General features: G+C 39.3%; 1 protein-coding gene across 1 annotated transcript; it reads left to right on the top strand.

Moving 5' to 3' along the window:
* kera (keratocan) lies at window positions 1-24,960 on the top strand. The gene is made up of 3 exons (XM_043708854.2): window positions 1-187; window positions 15,035-15,915; window positions 21,241-24,960. Exons 2-3 carry the CDS (start codon window positions 15,048-15,050, stop codon window positions 21,411-21,413), a joined length of 1,041 nt encoding a protein of 346 aa, XP_043564789.2. The 5' UTR covers window positions 1-187; window positions 15,035-15,047; the 3' UTR covers window positions 21,414-24,960.
* Window positions 24,961-27,021: the final 2,061 nt, after the last annotated feature.

Here is a 27,021-nt window from a genome sequence, read left to right as displayed (position 1 = left end):
TGCTGTGCATGTAAAAGTAAAAGGTTAAAGATAGACCCTGGAGAGCTTTTAGTTGCTGCTTAGTTTCAGGAACTCAAGATTGGATGAAAGCTATTTAAAATATCCAGCATTCTCTTTAGCAGGAGCAAATTCTTATAAAGGAAAAAGCCGTTCAAAGGAGTGAAGTGCTGAAGTTCTGAGATCCAAGGTAAACTGTTCTTACACATTTTAAAAGTATAAATCAGATTTTTTCAGATAATTGTGGGTAAATTCTCAATGTGAAGCACACACACATTAGTGCCATACACTATCGCATCTGAAAAGCTCGGCAAGATTTATTGGTCTGATGTGGATTTGTCTATCATTGCAAAAGAAACATCTTAAAAGACTGGTTGATTGAATACTGTCATTAAATTGTCAGAAATACGTAAAATTGGGTTTGGATGATTTCGATAAAAACCATTAATTGTAGGTTTTCAAATTGCTTTTTATTTTATAATTATGAACATCATCATTGCAGTTTTTTCATGTTTCTTTAACTCTGGAACATTTGGGACAAATAACCATCTGATTTATACAGGTGAAAGCAGATTTAATAAGCAAGGTCTAGAATTCTGTCTAGAATTTAAACTCATCCCTTCTTTTAAATCCAAAACCATCACCGTAATAGCAATCTGAATATGCTGCTGAGTTGAACTCTCCACTTGCTTTCTAGAAACTCTTGGCTCGAATTTTATGATGTACACAGGTCCTCATTGAGAAAGTATCAATTTGAGAAAAATGCCTAGATATAAATTTGTTTTTTTTTGATAAATGTGTTCCAATTGCTGGACAAGCTCCCAAGGAAGGAAAGGTTTAGTCTTAACAGATAGAGCAGCCCAGGTAATTGGAATGCTAAGCTAGTGTTTGAGATTATACAATTAAATGCAGCACATGTGGGCTCAGATGTAGTGACTCACTTCTGACAAAATATGCTTCGACATTGTCAATCTTACCCTTGCTGATTCAGTGTGAACCTCAGTGGAGGACAGCAAGTGAGCTGTCATCGCTTTGCAAGTTTTCTGCAGTTTCCCAATGTGTTATCTTTCTATAGCATTCAGTTTATCTTCTCTCATCCTCCATCCCAACATTCACCAGTGTCTTTTACATGTCTATCCTAGTGTACATTCACACCACCACTTTAAAAGAAAGGGTGCATACATTTAATGTTCTTAATTTTAATCAAGTGGCCTCAAAAAGATGGTCTGGAGCACAGAACAACATAGTGGTGTGTGTTAATGGGCTTCTTGAGTTACCATAAAGTTGAGAATTTCATTTTCGAGGGAGGGGGTGATAGGAAGAGATTTACTATTTCCTGCCATTTACTCTTAATCTAAAGTTTATTTATTCTTTAATTGAAAGCAATGGTTACAGTATATGTCATAGTGACTTCATGGAGCCTTTCTCTATATTGAACTGATTATTGATTCAGTTGTTTAAACATTTTCCACTTTAATCAATGTAATAGCTAATCAGGCAAACTAAGGACCGAACAACAAAGTTCTCAGTTACAGGTTATTTTACTTAAGTTTTCTTTCTTTACTCATAAGGTCAGAGAGTTAATCAGAGAAATCAATTATTTATTTCTGTATTACTAATTGTTGAAAGCTTATCCATCAGGACTGACTAAACTGCCTTTTTGAACTGTACAATGACATTTGATCTTCAGGTTTGTAATGGAGAAAATGAACTCATAAGAAAATTCAATCCAGATGATTTTATGTTTCAATAAACATAAACACGTGTATATGCCTTTCTTGCCTTTAGACATGAACAGCTTTGCTGTCTGGTTTAATATATACCTTTGAAATTTGGAATTCAGCCTAACACAAATCCTGTTTACCAATCATTCCTGTGTTCACTGACTAATAGTGCCTCGATTTTAAAATTCTCATATTTCTTTTCAAATTCTTTCAAGTCCTTGCCCCTGTAATCCCTGTAACCTCTTCTAGATTCTCCAAACCTCTGAAATATCCATGCTCATCCAATATAGGCTTGAACATCCTTCATTTTAATTGTTCCACCATTGGTGGCAACAATAAGCATTATCACTCCATTACAGTCAACTTTATGGCCTGGGCTCTTCTCTCTTATTTAACTTCTTTTTCCCTAATCATTCTGTACAGCAATACTATTACACACCTCCGGAGCTTGAATCCAGGCCATCCAGTTCAAGGGTAGGGACACTACCATTGCTCCACAAGAGAGTGTCTGGTCTGGGCTCTTTTTTTCATCTGATAGAGATGCTGAGCATGCTTTTTTAAAAAATCTAACCTATTTTTCTAACCATCCTGCTCAGAGATACTATTACACATCTCTGGAGTAGGTAGGACTTGAACCCAAGCTTCCCAGTCCAAGGACATGGATACTATCACAGCACCACATGAGGGCCTCAGGTCTGTGTTATATCATTCAACAAATTGATTGACTTCAGCTGACTGCACCGTCTATTCATGAATTCCTTCCCCAAATCTTTCTGCGTCTCTCTCTGCCTCCTTTAAATCTCTCCTTCGCATCTAAATCTATTCCTGTCTATTCCTGAAGAAGGGCTTATGCCTGAAACGTCGATTCTCCTGTTCCCTGGATGCTGCCTGACCTGCTGCGCTGTTCCAGCAACACATTTTCAGCTATGATCTCCAGCATCTGCAAACCTCACTTTCTCCATCTAAATCTTTGACCAAGCTTTGCATTTCCTCATCTACTATCATCTTACTTGACTCAGACTTTTATTTGATAATTACTCCTGTGAACCATTGTGGGATAGTGTAGCACACTAAAATACTGTAACAAGAGTTAATAATAAACTAATAACAAATTAATTAATAAAGTTAATAATACCAGAAAGCACATCAAAACATGACAGCTGCAAGACCAGGTATGTTTCTCAGCCCTGGACAACACAGAGTTTTCTTGCCCTGGGTTATTCTCATTTCCCCTTCCCTCCTCTGAGTTATCCTGTCTATTCCCATTGCTCACTGCACCTGAGCCACTTATTCCAATATGGTTTTGAACAATGAAAGAAGGAAAATATCTGAATTTCTATTATGCCTTAGACTACCTCAGGTTTACAGATGATGATGTATTTGAGAAACATAATAACTGTCGCGACATTGAAAATGTGGTTAACAAATTGCACACAGTGAGGTCCCACAGGAAGCACTGTTATAGTCACACAGATAATCTGCATTTAATTATACTGATTAAGGGATAAATATCGACCAGGGTACTAAGTAAAACACCTCCTGCTCTGTTTTGAAACAGTGACGAGATCTTTTACATTGCCCTGAGAGGGCAGGTGTGGCCTTGAGTAAACATAATGAAAGATGGAACCTCTGACAGGGCAGCACTGCCTCAGTATTCAACAGGAGTTGGTAACCGAGGTGATGTGCTCAGCTCCCTGCAGTGGGTCTTGAAACTGGACTCATTAAGTTGTTGATAAACATCAATTTCTTTCGGTGTGCTAAAATCTACTAGCTGAAATTCTCACCAGATGCATTACTTTTCCAAGAAGCAGGGTACCAGGGGAATGTCTTTACCACCCAGCTCGTGACTGCTTTAGTGACTCATCTGAACGTTTCAATGCAGTGTGGAGTAGACCAGGTGTTGCACATATTCCTGTTGATGGCTTACTCCAGGAGAAGAGTCACAATGTGACTCCATGCATAGTAAAGCTTTAGTTTTGAGACATTCTTCTCTCAGGATATTTTCCATTTGATTTTTTTAATAATAACTGCCCCTATGGTGTGTGTAATTTGCTAGTCTCCTTTTATTTCCATCTTTTCCTCGTGACTGAGTCACTGTTATTTCGCATTACTGCCTCCAGTATCACTCCCAGCTCCTTGTGCTATTTCCTCATGTTCCTTATGGGAGGCTTCTAAAGGTCAAGACTGATTGAATCAATGCCAAATGAATGAACTGGTTTGAAAACTGCCTTATCAAAAGAGAACAATAGTAACAAATGGCAGCAGCTCTCCCTGGGATGTAGTGCTTGCTGATGTCTCATGTTACTTTTTTCCGGCTTTCCTGCTCTTCCCACCATCATTGCTAATATGGAAAGAAAGAAAAATAAAGAAGCTGAATCTTTCCAGTATTTTTCACTGTCTCAAGGCAATGTTTAACTCAGCAGCACAATTGGTTAGCCAGGGTACTTTAATGAGATTTTAAAATCATTTAAAGCTGACTTATAACAAAGGCCATTCACCCCAATGAGGCAATTCCATCATTCGGGGAGATAGTGGCATGGCAGCAAAAACATTAAACTTACCAAGCAGAAACTCAGGCTAAGTGTGTAGGGATGTATATTTCAAACCTACAAAGAAAGTTAATGGAATTTAAACCCAGTCAATAAAATTTGGAAATGAAAACTAGTAATGGTGATTGTCAAACTATCTTTGATGATCATAAACACATCTGGTTTTCAAATATCATTTCGAGAACAAAATCTGCCATTCTTACCTGGGCTGGCCTGCTTGTGACTCCAGATGCAGGGCAATGTAATTTACTTCTAACTACCTGTATTCCTATGTCCTATCACTGCCTTACAAAATACAAAAAATTGATCCTTCAACTTTTATAAAGAAATTTATGCAACCAATCTTTATCATCTGAATCTTGAAATCCTGGTAACAACTTGGTGAATGCATGAGTCACTTTAAGCTAATGTATATTTTCTAGGGGCCGGCGTCCAGAAATGTGCACAGTACCCAAAATGTGATCTCTATAAGTACTTTAGTTCCTTTCATGTCCTCAGGATATTCCCAAGTAGTTCACTGCAAATGAAGTGAACTATTATCGGAGGCAAATTGCACACAGTGAGGTCCCAAAAGGAGAAAGTGATAGATAATCAGTTAATAGGTGTGTGATTGGTCTATGGTAGTGTGAGAAAATGGATTCACTGTGAACTGGGAGGTCCATTTGGCACATTGTTTGATAGATAGAAAACAAAATCAAGTGTGACTTGCAAAAGCTATCAACTCCAAAGAAGAGCCATGTTGGAACTGAAATGTTTCTGTTTCTCTGTCCACAGATAGAGGAAGGCCTCCTAAGTTTCTCCAGCACTTTCTGTTTTTATTGCTGATTCAATGATTTGGCTGAGGTCAATTTCAAGCCCAATCTGCTTCTTTGCAATGGCAGTTGAGAGATAATATTTTAATTTGTTATGAATGTGGGCATTGCTGGCCAGGTCAGCACTTTTTGCCCATCCCTAACTGCCCTTGAGAAGGTAGTGGTGTCCTGCTTTCTTGAAATGTTGCAGTCCATGTGTTGTTGGTATACCCACAGTGCTGTCACAGAGAGAGTCCCAGGATATTGTTCCAGCATCAGTGAAAGAATGGTGAATTAATGCCATTGACCAGGAGAATGGGAAAACCCTTCCTGCACTTCACACAATGCCATGAATCTTGTTTACATCCAGTTAAGCAGATAGTCAGGTTTTCGTCAGTCTTGTAGCAAAGTATCAGCTGAAGTTACATGTGCACCTCTCCTGGAGTGGCTTGAATTCATGGTTTCCTGCCTCAAATGTCAGGATGCATCACCAAGTCAATGTTGATACTTTTGCATTGTGCAAGAGTTGGTGGTGTAGTGGTAATATCACTGGTCTGCTAATTTGGAGGCATAGGTAAATGGTTTGGGGACTGTGGTTAAAATCATGCACAGCTATTTGATAGAATTTAAATTCAGCTAAACAGATATGGAATTGAAAGTTATTCACAGTAATGGTCATTATGAAGCTATCACTGGTTTACTAATGTCCTTTAGAGAAGGGAATCAGAGCAATGTGAGTGAGTCCTCACTGATGTCTGAAATGGCCTGAGCAAAGCCACATGAGAGCAATGGGGAAAAGGCAATAAATTCAGGACTTTCCGACAACACCCATATCACATGAAGAAGAAATTAGAATTGAGTACCGCAGAAAAGCATAGCTTGGTGTGAGATGAAATGAAAATATTTTTGTTTGTGTTTTCTTTGTTCTTAAATATTTATTAGTCATTTCCAGATTGTGTTCAGAGGATGAGTGTGCTTGATCATTTCAGAGGCCAACCATGTGAGATGGAACATGAGTCATCGGTAACACAGATAGGTAGCAGCTGACAGTTTTCTTCCCCAAAGAACATTATTGAAGCTGTTGGGTTTCTTTAACTTCGATAACTTTTATTGTCTTTCATTCTGTTGCCAGCCCCCTAATTATCAGACTGATTGGTCGATTTATGAATTCAAGATGTGTGGATTGTTGGTCTGGGACAATAATTGCTTTGCTGGTGAATCCTGTTTAGTTTACATTAACGGCAAATTCATTTCAATGTACATAATAGCTGTTGGGAAAAATAAAGTGGATGATTAGAGAAATATATGTTGATAACATGGTATATAAGAGATTATTGGTCACTTATCACCAGCATTCAGTGAATGTATGACTGCTAAAGACAAGTTTAATTAATATATTTTAAGTGTATTCAATAGTGTCAAAATAAGTACTCACACCCATGTGTCTGAAGATTTTGGGTCAAGATCCAGGCAAGACACTTTGCATCAAATCTAGGTGGAGATTCCCAGTGAGGTCCTGAGGGAGTGCTGCACTAATGGAGGTGCATTATTTTTGGTTGCAAAGTTAAACCAACACCTCACCTGCTCTCTCAGGCAGATGTGAAAGATCCCATTGGGGAATTCAGAGAAGAACAATTCTCCCAAATGCTCAACTTATACTTCATCCAAGATCACTAAAACGTTGTCTGGTCATTATCTCTCTGCTGTGGGTTACTGTCTACAAAGAACAGGGCCCTTTGTATTAATCTGTGTAGCTTCTAGTACATACAAGTGTGACATACTGAAAACATGACTGAAATCCTAAATTGGTTGTCAGAAACAGCATATCGTTACACTGCACCTGTTTCAACTCAGCAAAATAGACAACAGCTGAGGTTCACTGTCAGGGCAATCTTGATCAATCAGAGTCAACCTGCCTTGTTTAAAATCTAACTAAAGTTTGACTGTTAACTGTCAATAATCATCAACTGGTGCATCTCCACAGTGTTACGTCACAGGGTAAACCTTCCTGCTTAACTTAAACCAGCAATGCAGAAAAGATTTATCCTGTGCAGTAATCTGTGAAAATTAGAGAGGCCACGACCTATTTAAAGTAAAAATTAACAACTTTATTTCTTAAAGTATAACAGAGAATAGTTAACCAACAACTATTTACAATGCCTTCCTCTAACCTATCTGTTACTTTCCTTCTATCATACTAGTCCAATAAAACCCCAGATGAAGATTTACCAAAAATTCAACTTTTCAAAACCTGCCAGATGTGAATTTTCTCTTTATGTCATCATCCATCTTCTTTTCTTCTTAGGGATTTCTGTTTCACTGATCAATAAGGGTATCTTTAAGAGAGCTATTCTCTGGGCAGTCTGCAGATGCAGGTGGCTTGGCAGTTCTCCTCCCAACTGTTCAGTTTCCCCAGTGTTATATCCCCCCCCCCACAAAGCATCAGATTGTGTCATTGGCTTTTAAGATTGTCAATATACTAAATTCAAGCTGGATTGAATATTGGTATTTTTTAGAATATAATTTAAACTGATTGGCCTAATTTGAATCTGTTCTGTCATTTCCAGGCAACCAGCTACCCTAGCTACCGGCCCAAAAGATTACATTGTATCTTGTTAAGAACACTTGGTGCTATCAGGTAGTTCTGCTAGCTTTTATCTCTCTTAAAGGTACAATACACCCACATCTTCATAACAGCTCCCCTTTAAAAAAAGAACCATCATAATGAAAAGATGGCTGCATTTTTTCTCTATTCTTTAAACACATTACCTTACTATACCGATAACTTTAATCTAAGTTCACCTTACCTCTTTCCCCGTAACTGTAAATATGTATAACATTAAATAAACACAAACCTCATCTTAAACTTTATCAGTTAAATCCGCAATAAGGCATCTTCTATTACATTCTTATAACCCGCAATATGTATGATTTTTAAAATAAAAGTCTGTAACATGAGACCCCAATGAAATAGTCTCATATTCTTGACTTTAAAGCATTCTAAGAATGTAAGACGATTGTGATTCGTGTACACCACCGTCTCCAACACATTGTTCGTGACATACACATTAAAATGCTATAAGGTTCTTTTTCAATTGTGGAGTATTTCCTCTGATGGATGTTGATCTTCTTCAAAAAGTGACCAACTAACAATTCAATCCCATCCTTATCTTCCTGTAGTAATACAGTTCCAACTCCTATGTCACTAGCATTGATGGCAACTTTAAAAGGCTTTGAAAGGTTTGGTGTAGCTAAAACTGGTTTGGTGGTTAATATTGATTTCAGATCGTTGAATGATGCCTGGTATTGCTCTGTCCACCGAAGCTTTGTGTTCTTCTTCAGCAAATTGGTTAACAGTGTCACTATGCTGCTGAAGTTTGGAACAAACTTCTGATAGAATCTGCTGAGTCCTAAGAATCAAAGCATCTCTTTTTTCAAGGTTGGTTGTGGAAATTCCTCGATGGCCTTTGTCTTTGTCTTCTGTGAGGTCAACCTTCCATGACAGATGTTATGTCCCAAGCACATCACCTCTGCTTTCGCGAATTTCATTTTATTTAAGTTTATCACCAGTTTTGCTTCACATAGTGGTTCCAAGAGCTCTGTCAACTGTACCATGTGATCTTTTCAGGACTGACTAAAGATCACTACAATGCCCAAATAGATTGTACAGTTTGTTAACTCAGCCACAACTCTGTTCATGATTCTTTGGAATGTGGTGGGTGTGTTCTTCATTCCAAAGGGCATCATTTTAAACTGATATAGCCCATTTGGGGTTACAAATGCAGAAATTTCTTTTGACTCTGATAAAAGAAAAGGTACCTGTCAGTAACCACGGATTAAGTCCAACTTGTGATGTAGCAGGCTTGTCTGACTTTCTCAATACAGTCCTCCAATCTAGGAATTGGATTTGAGTCTGATTTTGTAACGGCGTTGACCTTCCAATAATCCATGTGGCATCATTGAATCTCGTCCGGTTTGGGAACTAAGATGATCTGTGAACTCCACTTGCTCTGGCTTGGTTCGATGATGTCCTCATCAAGCATGGCCTCCACCTCCATCTGGACCTGTCTGGCTTTGAAAAGGATTAAGCCGATATGGGTTTTGTTTTATTGGAGCAGTACTTCCTAATCTACAATATCTTCATGTACAATATCATTAGTCCTCCCCATCTGATTCTTACGTATGTCCTTATACTGCAATAACAAATCTTTCAACTGCGTACTACGCTCCTGAGACAGATAGCTTATAACCAATCCCATTCTTCAATGACTTCTTCATCTTTTAATCTATTTTGAGGCACATCAAAATCCACATCATCTAGATTAGATTCCTCACTCTGCGGGGCAGTAACTAACATCTGTTTCTCCAGTTCATTCTCTCTAGTATAACACGGTTTCAACATATTCAGATGACATACCTGATACTTTTTTTTATATCTGGCATCTTCACTAGATAGTTCACCTGACTCTTTTTCTCTATTTGAAAGGGACCACAAAACCTGGCTTTGAAGGGATCTCCTATCACTGGTAACAGTACTAACACATCATCCCCTCGGAAAAATGTCTGAGTCTCAGAGCTTTTATCTGTCACCTGTTTCATTCCATGCCGTGTCCTGTTTAGGTGCTGTTTAGCTAACTCACCTACTCGATTTAGTCTCTCCCTCACCTCTGATATGTAATCTAAGTGTGAGATCTCTGACTTTGGTCTTGTCAATTTTTCTTTAATTAATTTCAAAGGACCTTTCACTTCATGCCCGAATATTAACTCGAAGGGAGTGAAAAGAGTATCTTCATTTGGGGCATCTCTAATGGCAAACAATACAAAGGGGATACCTTGATCCCAATCATTCGGGTAGTCCTGACAGTATGCTCTCAACATGGTCTTCAATGTTTGATGTCACTTTTCTAAAGCTCCCTGGGATTCAGGATGATACACACTGGATTTAAAGTGCTATATACCGAAACTATCCATAACCTCCTTAAACAGTCTAGCAGTAAAATTTGACACTTGATCCAACTGAATCTCTCGGGGTAGCCCATACCGTATGAAGAAAGCTACTAACTCCTCTACCACCTTTTTTGCCTTGATACTCTGTAATGGAATTGCCTCCGGAAATTTGGTAGACACATCCATTATAGTTAACAAGTACTGGTTCCCACTTTTAGTTCTCAGGAGAGGACCTAAACAATCAATTATAACCTGTGTGAAAGGTTCTTCAAATGCAGTAATTGGCAACAAAGGTGCTGGTTTTATTACCGCCTGTGGCTTATCTATCATTTGGCATATATGACACACCTTCTGCATTCCAGGCCAATAGAAATGTTTTTGTACCTTAGTCTGAGTCTTTCATACCCCCAGGTGACTTCCTATAGGTAATTCATGTGTTACCCGTAACACCTCCTGTCTCTATGCTACCGGCAACACAATCTGGTGCACTTTGAACCATTTCTTCTCTGCACTAACCATCCATGGTCTCCATTTCTGTCTTAAGATTCTATCTTTCAGATAATAACCTTCTGGAATATTTTCTGCCTCTTTTTTAGAATATGCATCCACATATATATCTTTGATTGTCTTGTCTTGTTGTTGCAAGTCTCTTAGCCTATCAGAACTAAGCACTTCAATCTGACCCTCTGCCTGTTCAGGTTTTTCCTGCACCATTACATCTAACAGGGTATCTGCTAGCTGAACCTCAACTCCTTCACCTTTTTTACTTTTCGCTACGTGCTGTGAGTTCTGATAGTGAGATCTGGTTACCACACAGACCCCGGGAAAATACCAGGATATTTCTGTTTTAACTCCTCAGTTTCTTGGTCTTCCTTGGGCTTCTACACAACAAGGGGTGTTTAACTTCCCACCTTGGACCCTGCCAAATCATTCCCAAGAGCAAAGTGAATTCCTGGAACTGACACTCTGTCAATCACTCCCACTGTAACTTACCCAGTCTTGAGTTGGCACTCCAACCTGATCTTACCTAGGGGAACACTAAAGTTCTGTCCATCTATCCCACAAATTACCATACTCTTGGGTAACAGTTCAGAAAGACTGTATAATCGCCCCACCCTTACTATCACTGACTGGTTAGATCTTGCATCTCTGAAAATTATAACTTCTTGTCCATCTCCCCCTGTTCTTTCTGAGTAAACTTTACTCACAGAGGAATTCTTTGCAGAGATCAGGTACTACCTCCATAGGAGACAGTGAGGTCTGCAGATCCTGGAGATCAGAGTTAAGAGTGTGTTGTTAGAAAAGCACAGCAGGTCAGGCAGCATCCGAGGAGCAGGAGAATCAATGTTTCCTGCTCCTCCGGTGCTGCCTGACCTGCTGTGTTTTTCCAGCAATACACTACTAACTCCATACGCAGCCCCTGCCTAAGCTGTGCACTCTTCTGCAACTCCTCGGCTCTTCTTGGGGTCTCCTTTACTAACTTCATTAATGCCACTGGTTTAGCTTCTTTTAGCACATCTTTTCCCACAGTGCCTTTCTTTAAATACCAGAAATGTGACATTGTGTGCCCCACTTTCTGGCAGTGAAAACACCTTTTGCCAGTGCCCTTTTGAGACCACCAGCACTGCAATTTTCTGTGTCCCACTCCATTACAGTGAAAACACCTGAGGCCTTTCACCTCCTGTCCACCCTTTTGGACTTCTTTAACATGTGGTAAATTTTTACCAGTGTTCTCTACTCTTTGTTTCATCGTGTAGGATCTTCCCTTCTCCCAACGTTTATCCCTCACAGGACAAAATTCTAGCCGGAAGCTTGTCTTATGCACTAGCATGTACTCATCTGCTAATTCTGCTGCCCTTCTCACTTCCTGCATTTTCTGTTCCTCCACATAAATTCTTACCATCTCTGGGAGTGAGCTTTTAAACTCTTCCAGCAGAATAACCTCTCACAGAACCTCAAAGGTCCTATCTATTTTCAAAGCACACACCCATCTATCAAAATGACTATGTTTAATTCTTTAGAACTCAACATAAGTCTGATCTAGTTCCTTCTTTGTGTTTCTGAACCATTGTCTATATGCTTCTGGTACCAATTCATAAGCACTTAAAATTGCCTGTTTAACCTCTTCATAATCGCTTGACACCTCATCTGACAATGCGGCAAACACCTCACTGGCTCTGCCTACCAGTTTAGTCTGAACTAGCATTACCTATAAATCCTCAGACCACTCCATCTGCATAGCCAATTTTTCGAATGAAATAAAGAAGGTTTCAACATCTTTCTAATCAAATGTGGCAGAGTTTGACATATTTATTTTAATCATTACCTTTTCTTTTAATCGCCATCCTGTTAACTTGATTTTGCCGACTAAGTCTCAATTTCCCAAGCTCAAATTCTCTCTCTTTCTCTCTCTTCACTCTCTCTTTCTCTCTTCTCTCTCTTTCACTCTCCCTCTCTCTCCCTCTGTTTATCTTCTAACTCCATTTTCCTCAATTGTAATTTAAGGTTTTTCTACCTCTACTGTACTTGTCTGTTTCTCTGGTACATCTAAATGTTTGAGTAACTCCCTTACAATTTCAGCTTTGGTTAAACCCAAATCTAACTTACTTGCTAATTCTAAAAATATGGCCTTTTTCTTTCCTTCTAAACTTTCTTGGCAAATTTGAGGATCATCTTCAAATTCCAGAACCTCTTTAGCAATTTTAAGAGCCATTTCTCTCACTTTTAGTTTAATCAACCACAAGTCACCAAAATTAAACAAATTACCTCACCTATGGTTTATTTAAGGATCTAGGACACTAACCTGTCAGTGTTTAAATCTATTGGGACTTTTCATACCCCCAAATCTATTCAAATCTGTCTAAACCAGTTCAAATCCTGGATGGGCCCCCAAACAGTTACGTCAGGGGGTATACCCTCTGACTTAATTTAAACCAGAAACACAAAAAAGACATCCTAGGCATTAATCTGTGAAAATTCAAGAGGCCAAGAACTATTTAAGGTATAAATTAACAACTTTATTTCTTAAAGTATAAAGAGAATAATTCACTAACATCTATTTACAACTCATTCCTCTAACCTATCTTTTACTTTCTCTGTTATAATACTAGTCTGATAAAACCCCTGATTAAGATTTACCAAAAATTTAAATTTTCAAAACCAGATAGATGCCGAATCTTTTCTTTATATCTTCCTTGGTCTTCTTTTCTTCTTCTTAGGGATTTGTTTCACAGGTTACTGATCGATAAAGGTACCTTTCAGAGAGCTATTCTCCGGGCAGTCTGCAGATGCTGGTGGCTTAGCAGTTCTCCTCCCAACTGTTCAATTTTCCCACTCTTATTACTGCCCCCCCCGCCCCCCACAAAAGCATTGGATTATGTAATTGACTTTTAAGATTAAGATTGTCAATATACTAAATTCAAACTTGATTGGAAGTTGGTATTTTTCGGGGTATAATTTAAACTGATTGGCCAAATTTGAATCTGTTTTGTCATTTCCAGGCAACCAGCTATCCTAGCTACTGGACCAAAAGATTACATTATATCTTGTTGAGAAAACTCGGCACTGTCAGGTAGTTCTGCTAGCTTTTGACACTCTTAAAGCTACAGTACACCCACATCTCCATAATAACGGCAATGCCACTATCAATCAGATTCCACCTGTCAACCAATCAGCACTGTCTTATCAAGCATTAAAAATATTGGTTTTACTCTTAAATTGTATTCTTGCAAATTATCTTGATGAATACATGATGAAAAACAAAAATAAATTAATACTATTTTCTGTAGAAAACTGAAATGGGGAAGCTCTGTATCTAGTTATCTCAGATGCAAATCAGACTCATAGAATGTAACTTCACTGTTGAAAGTACAGTTAAGTGTTGCAGGATTCAACAGTTAGTAATATAGAGGTAATCTGAGATTCTAAAAGCAGAACTAAAGAGCACACAGTTACAACTTTAAATGAAACTATCACTAACTCCTCACTGTCACTGGGTTAAAATTCTGGAACTCATCTCCACAGTACTCAGGTGTTCCCAGATCACATGGACTGCAGTGGTTTAAGGAGGCAGCTCATCACCATCTTCTTAAAGGCAAAAAGGATAATTGCTGGCCTAATCAGTGACATCCAAAGCTCACGAATAGATCAGAGAAAAACTAGACATGGCAGGTGGGGTGCAGGAGGAATTACTTTCTTCATTAGCACTGTCATTCAGGAGGCTTGCCTTTCAGATAACAGATAGAAAAATGTAGAGCTGTACAGATATATATAATTGGTGGGCTTTCTGAAGGCAGGACAAATTTGAAAAATGGGCTTACATGAGGTCAGATCCCTTTATGACTGTATGGAATATAATTCCAATACAAGGAGGTAGGTGCTGAAAATATGTTGCTGGAAAAGTGCAGCAGGTCAGGCAGCATCCAAGGAGCAGGAGAATCGACATTTTGGGCATAAGCCCTTCTTTAGGAAGAAAGAAAATGCTTGGTGCATTTATTTGGACTGAAGTGATGAACAGATTTGACTTCAGTTAGCCAGTGGATGTAGTCAGTGTTGATTCTCTGTCTCCTTTGAAATGGGAGCTGGACAAGTTGAGTGGGGCAGCAATCATATTGTGGGGTAAACAATCTTTTTTGTTTAGAATTGCGGCAGTCCATGTGTTCTCCTGGAATTGTTTCAGACACCTGAAGTGGGCAGAGTGGAACTTTCTAGAATATTTATTCGCTATGAAACTGGTTTATATCTTTGTCACGGGCTCCAAAATTTTCCAGAAGATTACATGGTTCTTGAAGTTCTGAGGGAACATTGATGGCAATATGTGGTTTGTGGGGAGGTGGGGATGGGCTAATGAGGGATAGAAGTTTTAGTCATGACTCCTCAATCATCTTGAAGTGTGGACAGATTGATGGGTCCACTGTCCAGTTTGCAAATTGGTTACACTTCTCACATGAGATGTTCATCTGATTTGATGCCAAACAAGAAGTGTCACAGAACATTTTTATTTTATCCACTGTATTTTTCCTTTCAGGGCAGTTGTAAACATGAAAGTTGTGATCCAATCTGTTCTAGTTGTTTTATTCCTAACTGGAGGCATTTGGAGCCAGGATCTAACAAACTATTTAGAGCGTCTAGAATACTTTTATGAATGCCCGAAAGAGTGTCGATGCCCTTCTACTTATTCAAATGCCCTGTACTGTGACAACCAAAACCTCAAAGAGATGCCCAAAATGCCATCAAGGGTTTTGTATGGGTACATTCAGAACAATTTCATCGAAGCACTCCCAGAAAAGTCCTTCAAGAACAAAACCCAATTGAGATGGATAAATCTAAATAAGAATAAGATTACAAGCGACAACATTGATAAAGGCCTGTTTCAGAAGATGGAAAATCTGCTTCACCTGTACATGGATGATAATAATCTTGAAGAAGTGCCTGCACCCCTGCCAAGCAGCTTAGAGCATCTTCGCCTGGCCAGGAATAAGATTTCTCGCATATCAGAGGGAGCTTTCACCAACCTGGACAAACTGATATTGCTTGACCTGCAAGGCAACAACTTGAAAGACTTTGCCATTGAGGTGAACACTTTTCAAGGGCTGAAGAGTCTACTGCAGCTTAATTTGGCCAAGAATGGCCTCAAGGAAATGCCCCCACAAATCCCCAGTTCAACTCTGCAACTCTTCTTGGACAATAACTCCATTAAAGCCATCCCACAGGACTACTTCAGTGGACTTCCAAAGCTGTCTTTCGTCAGGCTAAATCATAACAAGATTTCCGACACTGGAATTCCTGAGTTTGTTTTTAACGTCTCATCCATAATAGACTTGCAGTTGTCACACAATCAACTCACTATAGTTCCACCCATCCATCTCAGTCTTGAACACTTGTACCTCGACCACAACCAAATCAAAAGTAAGTCACAGGTTATTATAAAAGCTTATTGTTTTGATAATACACTTTTCAGTTTTCGAAAATAATTAAATGAAAGGAGTTGTCGAAATCATAAGGGGGTTGGATAGAGCAGATAGGATTAAGCTATCAGGGCAGCATGGTGGCTCAGTGGTTAGCACTGCTGCCTCACAGTGCCAGGGACCTGGGTTCAATTCCAGCCTCGGGCGACTATCTTTGTGGAGCTTGTGCATTCTGCATGTGTCTGAGCACTCCTCTGGGTGCTCTGGTTTCCTCCCACAATCCAAAGATGTGTAGTTTAGGTGAATTGGCCATGCTAAATTGTCCATTGTGTTCAGGGATGTGTAGGTTAGGTGCATTAGTCAGGGGTAAATATAGAGCAATAGGTTAGGGGAATGGGTCCGGCTGGGTTATTCTTCAGAGCATTAATGTGGACTTGTTGGGCTGAAGAGCCTGTTTCCACATTGTAGGAATCCTAATTCTAATTCTGATTATATTTGTAAAAGAATGAAGATGAGAGGAAATAGATTTAAAAGTGATTTGCAAAAGAAGCAAATGTGATATGTGAAAAAAAATTACAGAAGGTTAAAGTAAACTAGAAATTAGTCTTAAAAATAAAATCTTAAAGGAACTTCAAAGGGTGAGGCTGTTGGTTGTATATAAGCTGGCGGGAGATTGACAAAGGCACTACCACAAAATCACAGACTGAAGAGGCGATTTGAAATTGCCCACTGTCGACAGAGGGTGATTGGGATGTTCTCATCATCATGCTGACTTGAAACATTGCCATAAAGGTTAATACAGTTAATAAGATCAATAATTTCATGGGTTTTATTAATGGAGTGTAGAGTACAAAAGAAAAGAGACTTTGTTGAACTTGTTAAGACACTAGTTCAGTCTTAGCTGGAGTACTGCATCCAATTCTGACACTGCACTTTCAGGAGGTTGTAAAGGCATTGGAGAGAGTGCAGACAAAATTCACCAGAATGATTCTAGAAGTTACAAAGGTAGAATAGAAATTTGGGATAATTTCCTTGGAGAAAGGTCAGACTGAGAGGAGTGTTGATAGAGGCATATTCAAAATCATTAAGGGTCTGGACATTGTAAGTAGGGATAAAACTCCTTCTCAAACCTAAAAGATCAAGTACAAGAAGGGATGGATTTAAAGTAATTGGCAAACACAGCAAAAGTAATTATGGATAAAAGGCATTTCAATGCAATGAGTGTTTAATGTCTGGCATGCATTGTCTACTTGTGTATAGAGCTACATTCAGTTAAAGCCTTCAAAAACTGTTACCTGCAGGGTTGAGGAAGAAAGTAGGAGAAAGGTATTAAGTGAAAAGTTCATTCAGAGAGTTGGTGCAGATATGATGGGCTGAGTACCTTGTAATATTTCTGTGATTTTGATGTTAATGGAAAATTGGAATAATAGGAAATCATAATTTTGGGACAGGAAGCAAGAGTGCTCCTGATGTATTTTTTAAACACAACATAGATGTGACCTCTTTACAACAATTTCCTTTGATATAGAACCCTGTTGCTATTAAGTCTCTGAAAATCTGTTGTTTAAAATTAATCAAAAGTTTTTTCCCGTGGAGTAAGAAACATCTGTGAGGGACACTTTTATGAATTCAATCTTTGCCAACTGATTGCATAAAGCAGAGAATTGCAGCATGACGTCCATTGAAGTTGATGGGCAATATCCTGAAGTGCATCACTGCAGGCAAGATTGCTGACTGATCTCTTGCACATGGGGAAAAAATGATTCTTCCAAGTAATAAATTTGTTATATTCTTTGTCACCAATTCAAGTTTCCTTTCATACTTTACATATTGGAAATGCACTTGGACAAACTCTTTACTGGTATATGTTCATACATGGACACATGAATTCAGAGCAGGAGTAGGCTAATCAGCCTCTTGATCATGTTTTCACCATTCAATAAGATCATGCCTGATCTGTGATTTCAACTCCACATTCCCAACTCATTCCCTATATCCCAATCGTAATAAACTTTGACTTGTAGAGTTCACAGAGTCATACATTTTAGAAACAGATCCTTTGGCCCACCATGTCCCCTGACCAACAAACACTAAACTGCACTAATCTCATTTACCTGCATTTAGTACACAGCCTGTGATGCTCTGGCATTTTAAGTACTCATCCAAATGCTTCCTAAATGTTGTGAGAGTACCTGCCTCTACCACTCTTGAAGCACCACATTCCATATTTCTACCACCTTCTGGGTGAAGAAACCTTTCCTCAGATCTCCTTGAAACTAATTACTTCTCACCTTAGTCTTGTCCCCTCTAGGAAAAAGATTCTCATGATCGACCTGGTCAATGCCTCTCATACTTTCGTATACTTCATTGTTATGACTCCCTGATGGCCTTCATGAAATCCTTCTGCATTTTGAAAGCCTTTTTTTTTGTCTCTAGTGCTTCTCTTTGCATTTCAGGGGAACTATGCTCTTTGAGTGGCATGCTAATTGAAGAGTGCATGGCTCACTGCAACACTGTTATTGAGACTCTTCATTATTATGATGTCCTGGCACAGATCCAGCATCAATAATGCAGTTACTCAGCTGGGAAGTTATTTGGAGTCAGCCCAATCCCTTCCTGATTTGAATTGTCTATTTTTCTCCAGAGAGATAGAAAGAGAAAGAGAGAATGAATTCACCACCCACTTATTCTGTTAAAATTCTGAACAATATCAATGAATATAAGTCCTTATTGAAAATATTCAATATCTCAAAATATAATATTTCTTCTTTGTTCTTGCTCATCAACTAGGTGTGATCACAGTTCACAAAGGCCCTTCACTTTTCCTGATCTCTGGTAGAGGTCCTACTCCTCAATATCCTGTTGGTTCACAAGCATCAACCTCCTTCTTGACCTTACTGTCTTCCTCTTCCTGAGTCCACTTCATACTTGGTTCTTATAACATGATCGTCTGGCCTTTGTTGGATATACCTGTACTTCTCAGTCTTCTTTCCTGAGCTTGCTGGATTTTGGCCGCCATGATTTTTTTCCCCGATGCTCACATTCTGGGTCCAGTCTAATCCTGTGACTTGGCTGATCCACTTCAACATCCTCATCCCTGCCTCAATGAACCTTCTATTTTCCACTTCCTTCAAGAGCCACGTTTCGCACCCATACAACAATGCTGGTTGGGCACACAACTTAGTCAGGATGGCAATTTCTACTACCGGTCTTTTTATTATGCCAAAACTAACTTACGAAATTTTTTTATTTTAAGATATGTCTTCAGTTCCAGTCTGGCTATGACAAGACCACATTATTGATCACACTGTCCTTCACTGCTCAATGTCATTACCAGTGCCTGTTGACCTATTGAGCATTTACCAACCTTTAGATTATTCCTGACAGCCCACAAATAAGGTGAAGTAAATAAATGCAGTCTCTTTGGGTTTTCATTTGCACGGAATTTACCCTAATGTTGGGATGTTCATAAGACATAGTCCGAAGACCTGTATTATGAAGATCCCCATGTGTTGCACATGCTCAAAGTCCGAAGGTCCATATCTTTAAAGGATGCCCACAATGAGATGGCAGTGTTCCTCTGAATACAAAACCTCTCTGTCTAGACCACTTTCCAGTAAACTTTGAAGAAAGTTCGAAAGTAGATTCAGTTCGAAAGTAGATTTCAGGTATTTAATGTGTTGCCATCCACCATCTCTCAATAAATGACATTCAAAAGCATCACTTTCTTCGTGTGATGAAGAAGCTGAGCCTCTAAAATGTGGGTAGAGGGAACAGAAAGTGAGCTACAATCATGTTTCTGGGGACTTTTGTTCATCTTTGACATGAAGCCCAAAGCTCAATATTATGTGCACCTTGGGCATAACTAGAAGGAAGAACCTGTAAAACTGCCCGGTATGACCAGTAAGGCGTTCGACAAGGTTTCCCATGGGAGACTGATTAGCAAGGTTAGATCACATGGAATACAGGGAGAACTAGCCATTTGGATACAGAACTGCCTCAAAGGTAGAAGACAGAGCGTAGTGTTGGAGGATTATTTTTCAGACTGGAGGCCTGTGACCAGTGGAGTGCCACAAGGATCTGTGCTGGGTCCACTACTTTTCATTATTTATATGAATGATTTGGATGTGAGTATAAGAAGTATAGTTAGTAAGTTTGCGGATGAAACCAAAATTGGAGGTACAGTAGACAGCAAAGCATTACAATGGGATCTTGACCAGATGGGCCAATGGGCTGAGAAGTGGCAGATGGAGTTTAATTCAGATAAATGCGAGGTGTTGCATTTTGGGAAAGCAAATCTTAGCAGGACTTATACACTTAATGGTAAGGTCCTAGGCAGTATTGCTGAACAAAGAGACCTTGGAGTGCAGGTTTATAGCTCCTTGAAAGTAGAGTCGCAGGTAGATAGGATAGTGAAGAAGGTGTTTTGTATGCTTTCCTTTATTGGTCAGAGTAATGAGTGCAGGAGTTGGGAGGTCATGTTGTGCCTGTATAGGACATTGGTTAGGCCACTTATGGAATATTGCATGCAATTCTGGTCTACGCCCTATCAGAAAGATGTTGTGAAACTTGAAAGAGTTCAGAAAAGATTTACAAAGATGTTGCCAGGTTTGGAGGATTTGAGCTATAGGGAGAGGTTGAATTGGCTATGGCTGTTTTCCCTGAAGCACCGGAGGCTGAGAGGTGACCTTATTGAGGTTTATAAAATCACGAGGGACATTGATCAGGTAAATGGACAAGGTCTTTTCCCTGGGACGGGGGAGTCCAGAACTAGAGGGCATAGGTTTAGGGTGAGAGGGGAAAGATATAAAAGAGACCTAAGGGGCAACATTTTCACGCAGAGTGTGGTACGTGTATGGAATCAGCTGCCAGAGGAAGTGGTGGAGGTGAGTACACTTGCAACATTTAAAAGGCATTTGGATGGGAATATGAATAGGAAGGGTTTGGAGGGATATGGGCCGGGTGCTGTCAGGTGGGACTAGATTGGGTTGGGATATCTGGTTGGCATGGACGAGTTGGGCTGAAAGGTCTGTTTCTGTGCTGTGCATCTCTATGACTCTAGGGCCACTAGTTTTGTGTTTCAAAATAGAAGACTCCTATGACCAGAATGTTGATTTCTCAGTATTATTGATTTTTTACTAGTTTTTCTTGCTGCGTACCCATTCAGACAATGGGATAGCATTTCTGTATCTTCTCCTTACCCTCCGTCTTGTGTCTGGTTAAATATTTAGCTCCCCTAGCTGATGGGAAATGAAAAGTATTGAAAGTAAATGGAATGTTAACATCATATTTCCCCTGAAATTAACCTGTTACTTTTTATCCACAGACATTAATGGAGCTCAGGTCTGCCCCATACCCATCAACACACTTAGCCAGATGCCCTCAACGGATCATCAGCCTCGTCTCCGTTACCTCCGCCTCGATGGCAATGGAATCAAACCTCCCATCCCTCTAGAGCTCTTGATGTGTTTTAGACTTCTTACTGGAATTGTCATTTAAGTAGTCAAGCTTACTCTCCAACTCAGTTCCGAGAGAAAGAAAAAAATGCAAGTCTTGCGGGTCTGATACTTGCAGTTTGAGATGATTCCTATTTGCATACCATCTAAACTGAAAAAATGGCAATAAAATAAATCCAGTAATGGCAGAAAAGCACTGGCAATAATTCAAACGCATTTGTCTTAAGTAAATACCAATCTGAACTATATTGAATTCTGGCCAGAAAAGAAAATCGCCCAGTATTATTATCATGGGCAGATTTTCCAAGCCCTTAGTTGCAATTAGATCCCTGATTCTCCTGCAAGTCTGTTTTGGAAAATTGGTACTCTTTAGTAAATCTTCATACTATAGTATTCTAAATAGCTTGACCAGACTGAAGTAATATCTGGTGTTATGTCAAGGAGCAGAATCTGTACAATATTGTAATTTTACCTTGATCTTCTCTCTGTTGAATTATAGATTCATTGTTTGATTGAAGATTTCACAATGCACACATTTAAAGCACCTCTTAGATCTGACTTGTGTCATCGCTAACACATGTTCCGAGTTATGGTAAAAATTTAATTTGGAATTTTAATCCATATTGTACGTACTCCATTAACAACTAAAGCAAAATAACTTGCTTGTCACTCCATCATCTTCTTCCTCTGATCTACAAGACATTTTTATTCTGGAATCTGATCTACTGAGGTCTACCAGGATATAATCCCAAATACAGAATGTGACTATGAAGACCAGAAATTGGGAATCAGCAAAAATGTTGTAAACTCACATCAGTGGAAACAATCTGGAAATCTCTCCATACAAAAGGCTGGAAATGTTAGGGCACAACTGGAGCTTTCAAGACCAGGATTGGTAGACTCATGTTAGGTGAGGTTGTCAATGGACAAGGAGCAAAGATAGGTAATTTATTACTCATTCCTGGGATGTGGGCATCACTGGCAAGACCAACAATTATTGCCCATCCATACTTGCCCTTAAACCGAGTGGCTTGCTTGTCCATTTTCAAGGGCAGTTAAGGATCAACCACTTTGCTGTGGGTCGGATCGGAGTCACTGACCAGGTGTAAATGGCAGATTTATTTTGTTAAAGGACATTGGCCCAGATATTCCAATTATCCTTGGTATGGATTCAACCTTTACCCAATTACCTGATGATGATTTTTCCATCCATGATTCCCAAAGCTATGCTGAATGTCTGGATCAGAGGAAACAGGGGGAAAAACGTCCACTCACTTAGTGCAAGAGTGGCATTATGTCCAAAATACTCCCCTCTTTTTACAGACTTGCCATTGTATTTCAGGAATTATTTAAAGTTTGCAATGTCATATTGACAACAACTGTGTAAGGTACACGAGGAGGGGTAAGGTAGCAGATTGGTGGATAAAGAGGATAAATGTCAGATAGATGACATGCATAAAATGCCAGGTTGGTGAAGGGTGTCAGATCGTTAGGGTATCAGGCGGGTGAGGGGATAAGTGGGTAGCTGCCAGGTAAACGAAAGGCTGCTTATTGGAGGTCAGAGGAGTAACATCGACTGGGGCTGGGAGAGGTATTGGCTCCAGGGTTGGATTGGACCAAGGTGGCCAGGCTGATGTTGAGTGGGATGGCAAGGTCAGGGGATGGCAGGGGGAGTTATCTCCAACAGGGTGGAGTCAGGAGGTTGGGCCACATCCAATGTAAGGTAGAGGCTTGGGTTGGGTCAGAGGGGTTGTCAGATGTCGATGGGAAATAATAAACGGTGAGTCAGAGGGTGTCAATTTAATAGCTACATTGGCGTTGGAATAGTCTTTTAATCTGATAACATTCTGAATTCTCCAACTGTAATGAATTTATTCAGAGGGTTTGAGATTTGGGGAAATTGCATCAGAGTCAGTTGCACATACATGGTCTCAATGTGCAACTCCAGTTTGCACTGTTCACTGGACTATCTGGGTCAATACTGAATCTGTTGAGTTTTTACAAAAAAGTTATGATAGTTTCATGATCAACATGACTGAGCCTAGCGTTCAATTCTAGGTTATTTAAAACAAAAATCAAATTGACATTTCCCAATCTTCACTGGTAGAATTTGGAGCCACATTCCCAGCTGATCAGCTATTAGTCCAATGACATTACCACCATCCAAACATTTCACTACATGTGAGTCAGCCTAGATTGAACTTAATGATGGAGCAGCTTTGTGGGGTTGAACACCCTAATCCTGCTTATAACCTGGAGAGAGAGAAACAAACAGACTAGTGTCTTTTGAGACTTGTCCTGAGGGATGGTATTTTTCAAAACACTTGCTTCCATTTTCTCTATTCAGATGCAAACCCATTACTATATCATCACACCAGTACTAGATATCCTTGTGTAATCATAATAGACTGCATAGTCTTCCGATGTCATCCCCACTGCAATCACACAATGAGTGTATAGACAGCATTTGAACCGAAAGACTGCAATCTATAGATTGATCTACATATACTGGAATAATCTAAATCATGATTTTTTAAAAAATCAAATCAATTGGAAATCAAATCAATTGGAAATTCTAAAGACAGAAGCATGAAAAAGATTTAAAAAGCAGAAACTCTACTTTTTACTATTTTTAGTTTTTCAATTAGTTCATACATTCCAATTCTGAAAATATTTAAACCCAAACAATAAAATACTGGAAGCAGATAGCAGGTGCTTTTAAAGAGAACAGGGTGCCTTTTGGCCCATCATTCTTCTGTTAACTCTTTGAAAGAGCTGGGTCAAACTGCCCTGCTCTTTTCCCACTCACCTGCTCTCTTTCCATTTCCCTACTCTTTTCCATAGCCTTGCAAACTAGCATCATATTTAATTTTGAAATTTGCCACTAAATATGCTTCCATTGCCCCCATAGGGGCTGATTCTGACTTGTAACAACTCACTGCATTAACCTTCGTAGCACTGGTTATTGACAATTTGCAATTAGATAGATGTAGTATTGTGTGCATGGTCCTGATGAAGGATGAATAACAGGCAGATTGTAGTGCATACATAGGAGTTTCAGGCCACTACCTGGGAGACCTGGCAGTTCAATTCACAGCAAAGTCCACTCATGGAATAGCATGAAACTGTGGGCAAGGCTCCCCTCCTCAAACACCAACTTGGAAAGTGACCCCTCAGTGCCCTCACTGAATGAGCTAGATATTTGGGAGGAAACTGACAACAGATTTTGATCCTGAAAAATCACTACAAAAGAATGTTCTGAAATTCAACTGTTTTATATACCTAACTACTATAAAAATCCCCATGCAATATGATAGAAGGTATGACTATGTTTTACTAGATCCTTATGCATCAAATATGCTTATTATACTATAATTTGAGCCAAGAAACTTAGAATTCATAATAGAATAGTGCTGTGTAATATGCATGTTATTATTCCAGCATAGGAACATCTTATAATAAACATGCATGGACAAGGTTAATTTATTTCTATTTCAGATAAATAAACTACCCGGAGTCTTTTTAGATTATTGCAAAAGTAATAAAAGTTCAAAGATAAATAAATCTGTGTCATTGATTACAATGTGTATGTATGTAAACTCATGGATGATTTTACTAAAATTACAGAAGTTGCCTATACATTAGAAGTTTTTACCCTGTGCTGTTTTGTTAAACACAAAACCTAAGGATTTAAGCTGCTTGAATCCTGGGGCACAGGACTTTGAATTAATTATTCACACTGGCATCTCATGGTGAAATCTGAGATTATTCTTTCAGAGGAAATCTCTCAATACAGTGAAAATGAAGCATATGGAATCAAAACATTCAGCTCGTCTTGTCCTTGCTCATTCTCTGTGAGAGCAACTCAACTAATCCCACTGCAACCTCACCCTTCCCTATTTTATTTCCTCTTTCTTTTTCTCATCAAATGCTTATCCAGTTCCTTTTAAAAACCATAATTGAGCCTGCTGCTCTCTTGAGTGATGCAGTCCAGGTCCCATTCATCTACTGTGATGGAAATTATTTTCTTTACATCACCATTGCTTCTATTTCTACCTATCTTAAATCAGTGTCCCCGGTTCTCAATCCTCCTGCATCCTGGGAACATGGGTGTGAGGAGTAGGAATTGATCATTCAGCCCCTCAAACCTACTCTACAGTTTGATATGACCATGACTGATCTGTTTGGGTGCGTTTGAATTCCACATTTCCTATCTTCTGTGCCCAGACCCCCCAGAATTGATACTCAATGAATTACTCCTGAGGCGTCATCATTGCTGTGAATTAAGAAACACATGCAGTCAAATTTGCACACAATAAGGTTCTATCAACATGATGATCATCATCCTGTCAACGAAAAAGGCATTACTGTGTGACTTATGTCCCTCTTCACAGTTAATATAAAGCAACAGTGGCAGAGACCCTGGGCAAGATGTCAAGCAGCTGTTGATCATAGCTGGCAGCCATAATAGACAGGGAACAGAATGAATTTAGATGTGCTAGCCTTGAATTAATTAAAATCCACCAATTCATTGCAAGTTGGTTATTGTCATGTTTGTAATGAGGTCAGCCAGCTAAACCTCATATGATATGAGTTCCTGACTAGGGCTGTTAATCTGGCTGACAGATATAAACAGGAGTGTCAGAGAGGCAAAAGTGAGGAATGCAGATGCTAGAGATTAGAGTCAAGATTGTGGTACTGGAAAAGCACAGCAGGTCAGGCAGTATCCGAGGAGCAGGAAAATCAATGCTTCGGGCAAAAGCCCTTCGTCAGGAATGAGTCAGAGACACTGACACTCTGGTAGCTGATTCTGAATGTGACAATACGCGAATCAAGGACTGCTCATGTGTAAATAAAGGAAGATTTAGTGACGGATACTGCCCTCTGGGCAGTTATTTCAGTGATCAGCTGCTTTCAATTAATAGGTTGACAAACAACTGACCAGGACATGAAGAGCGCCTGCTAACTCTTTGAAAGAGCTAGGTCAAACTGCCCTCCTGTTTTCCCATTGACCTGCTCTCTTTCCATTGCCCTGCAATTTCTCATTGCCTTGCAAACTTGCCTCATGTTCCATTTTGGAAGTTACCACTAAATCTGCCTTCATTGCCCCCACAAAATATAAATGTAGCTCATTTGTTCCATCCTGTATCTAAATCCAGAACTTTAAGAGCTTCAAACTGTTTTCTTACTTGAATTTATCTCACTATCCTAAACAACAACTTACAGTCCATGCATAGATTTGTAACAACACAGGATCCGGCCTTAATTTAAATACACCATTTTCATGATACCTATATCAGTATGGTTACGCAGTGATCCATTCACACTTAAACACCATGTTGAAGTTTCATAATTTAATTCCATGGATACCATCAATAAATTGCACTGAAGTAAAGATACATTCAAATAACAGCAGAAAGTGTACCCAGCAAAATGTAATTTGTCCTTTTCTCAATCTTTTACATCCACATTGCAAACCTCCTAACGATGTGTTGAGTGGCCAATTTGATGTATTCCAGTTCATCACAGACCATGTCGGGCACTTTTTAGACATCATCCTCTTTGTCTGTGGAGCTTCCTTTCCTTTATGTTTCTATATACAATATGTTCCAGTTTCATGTTTAGCAGAAGGTTGTTTATACTCAGTGTGT

Source organism: Chiloscyllium plagiosum, unplaced genomic scaffold (assembly GCF_037043375.1).
Source record: "Chiloscyllium plagiosum isolate Xiang-an unplaced genomic scaffold, Cpla_swu_hap1 HiC_scaffold_19, whole genome shotgun sequence".
In the NCBI taxonomy this organism is placed as follows: domain Eukaryota; kingdom Metazoa; phylum Chordata; class Chondrichthyes; order Orectolobiformes; family Hemiscylliidae; genus Chiloscyllium; species Chiloscyllium plagiosum.
The sequence above is the reverse complement of the archived record's forward strand: the minus strand, read 5'-3'. Positions and strand labels throughout refer to the sequence as shown.

Coding starts and splice junctions, on each gene's coding strand:
- kera (XM_043708854.2), top strand. CDS start 15,048: ATGAAAGTTGTGATCCAATCTGTTCTAGTTGTTTTATTCCTAACTGGA. Junction 15,916..21,240: donor CGACCACAACCAAATCAAAA/GTAAGTCACAGG, acceptor TTTTATCCACAG/ACATTAATGGAGCTCAGGTC.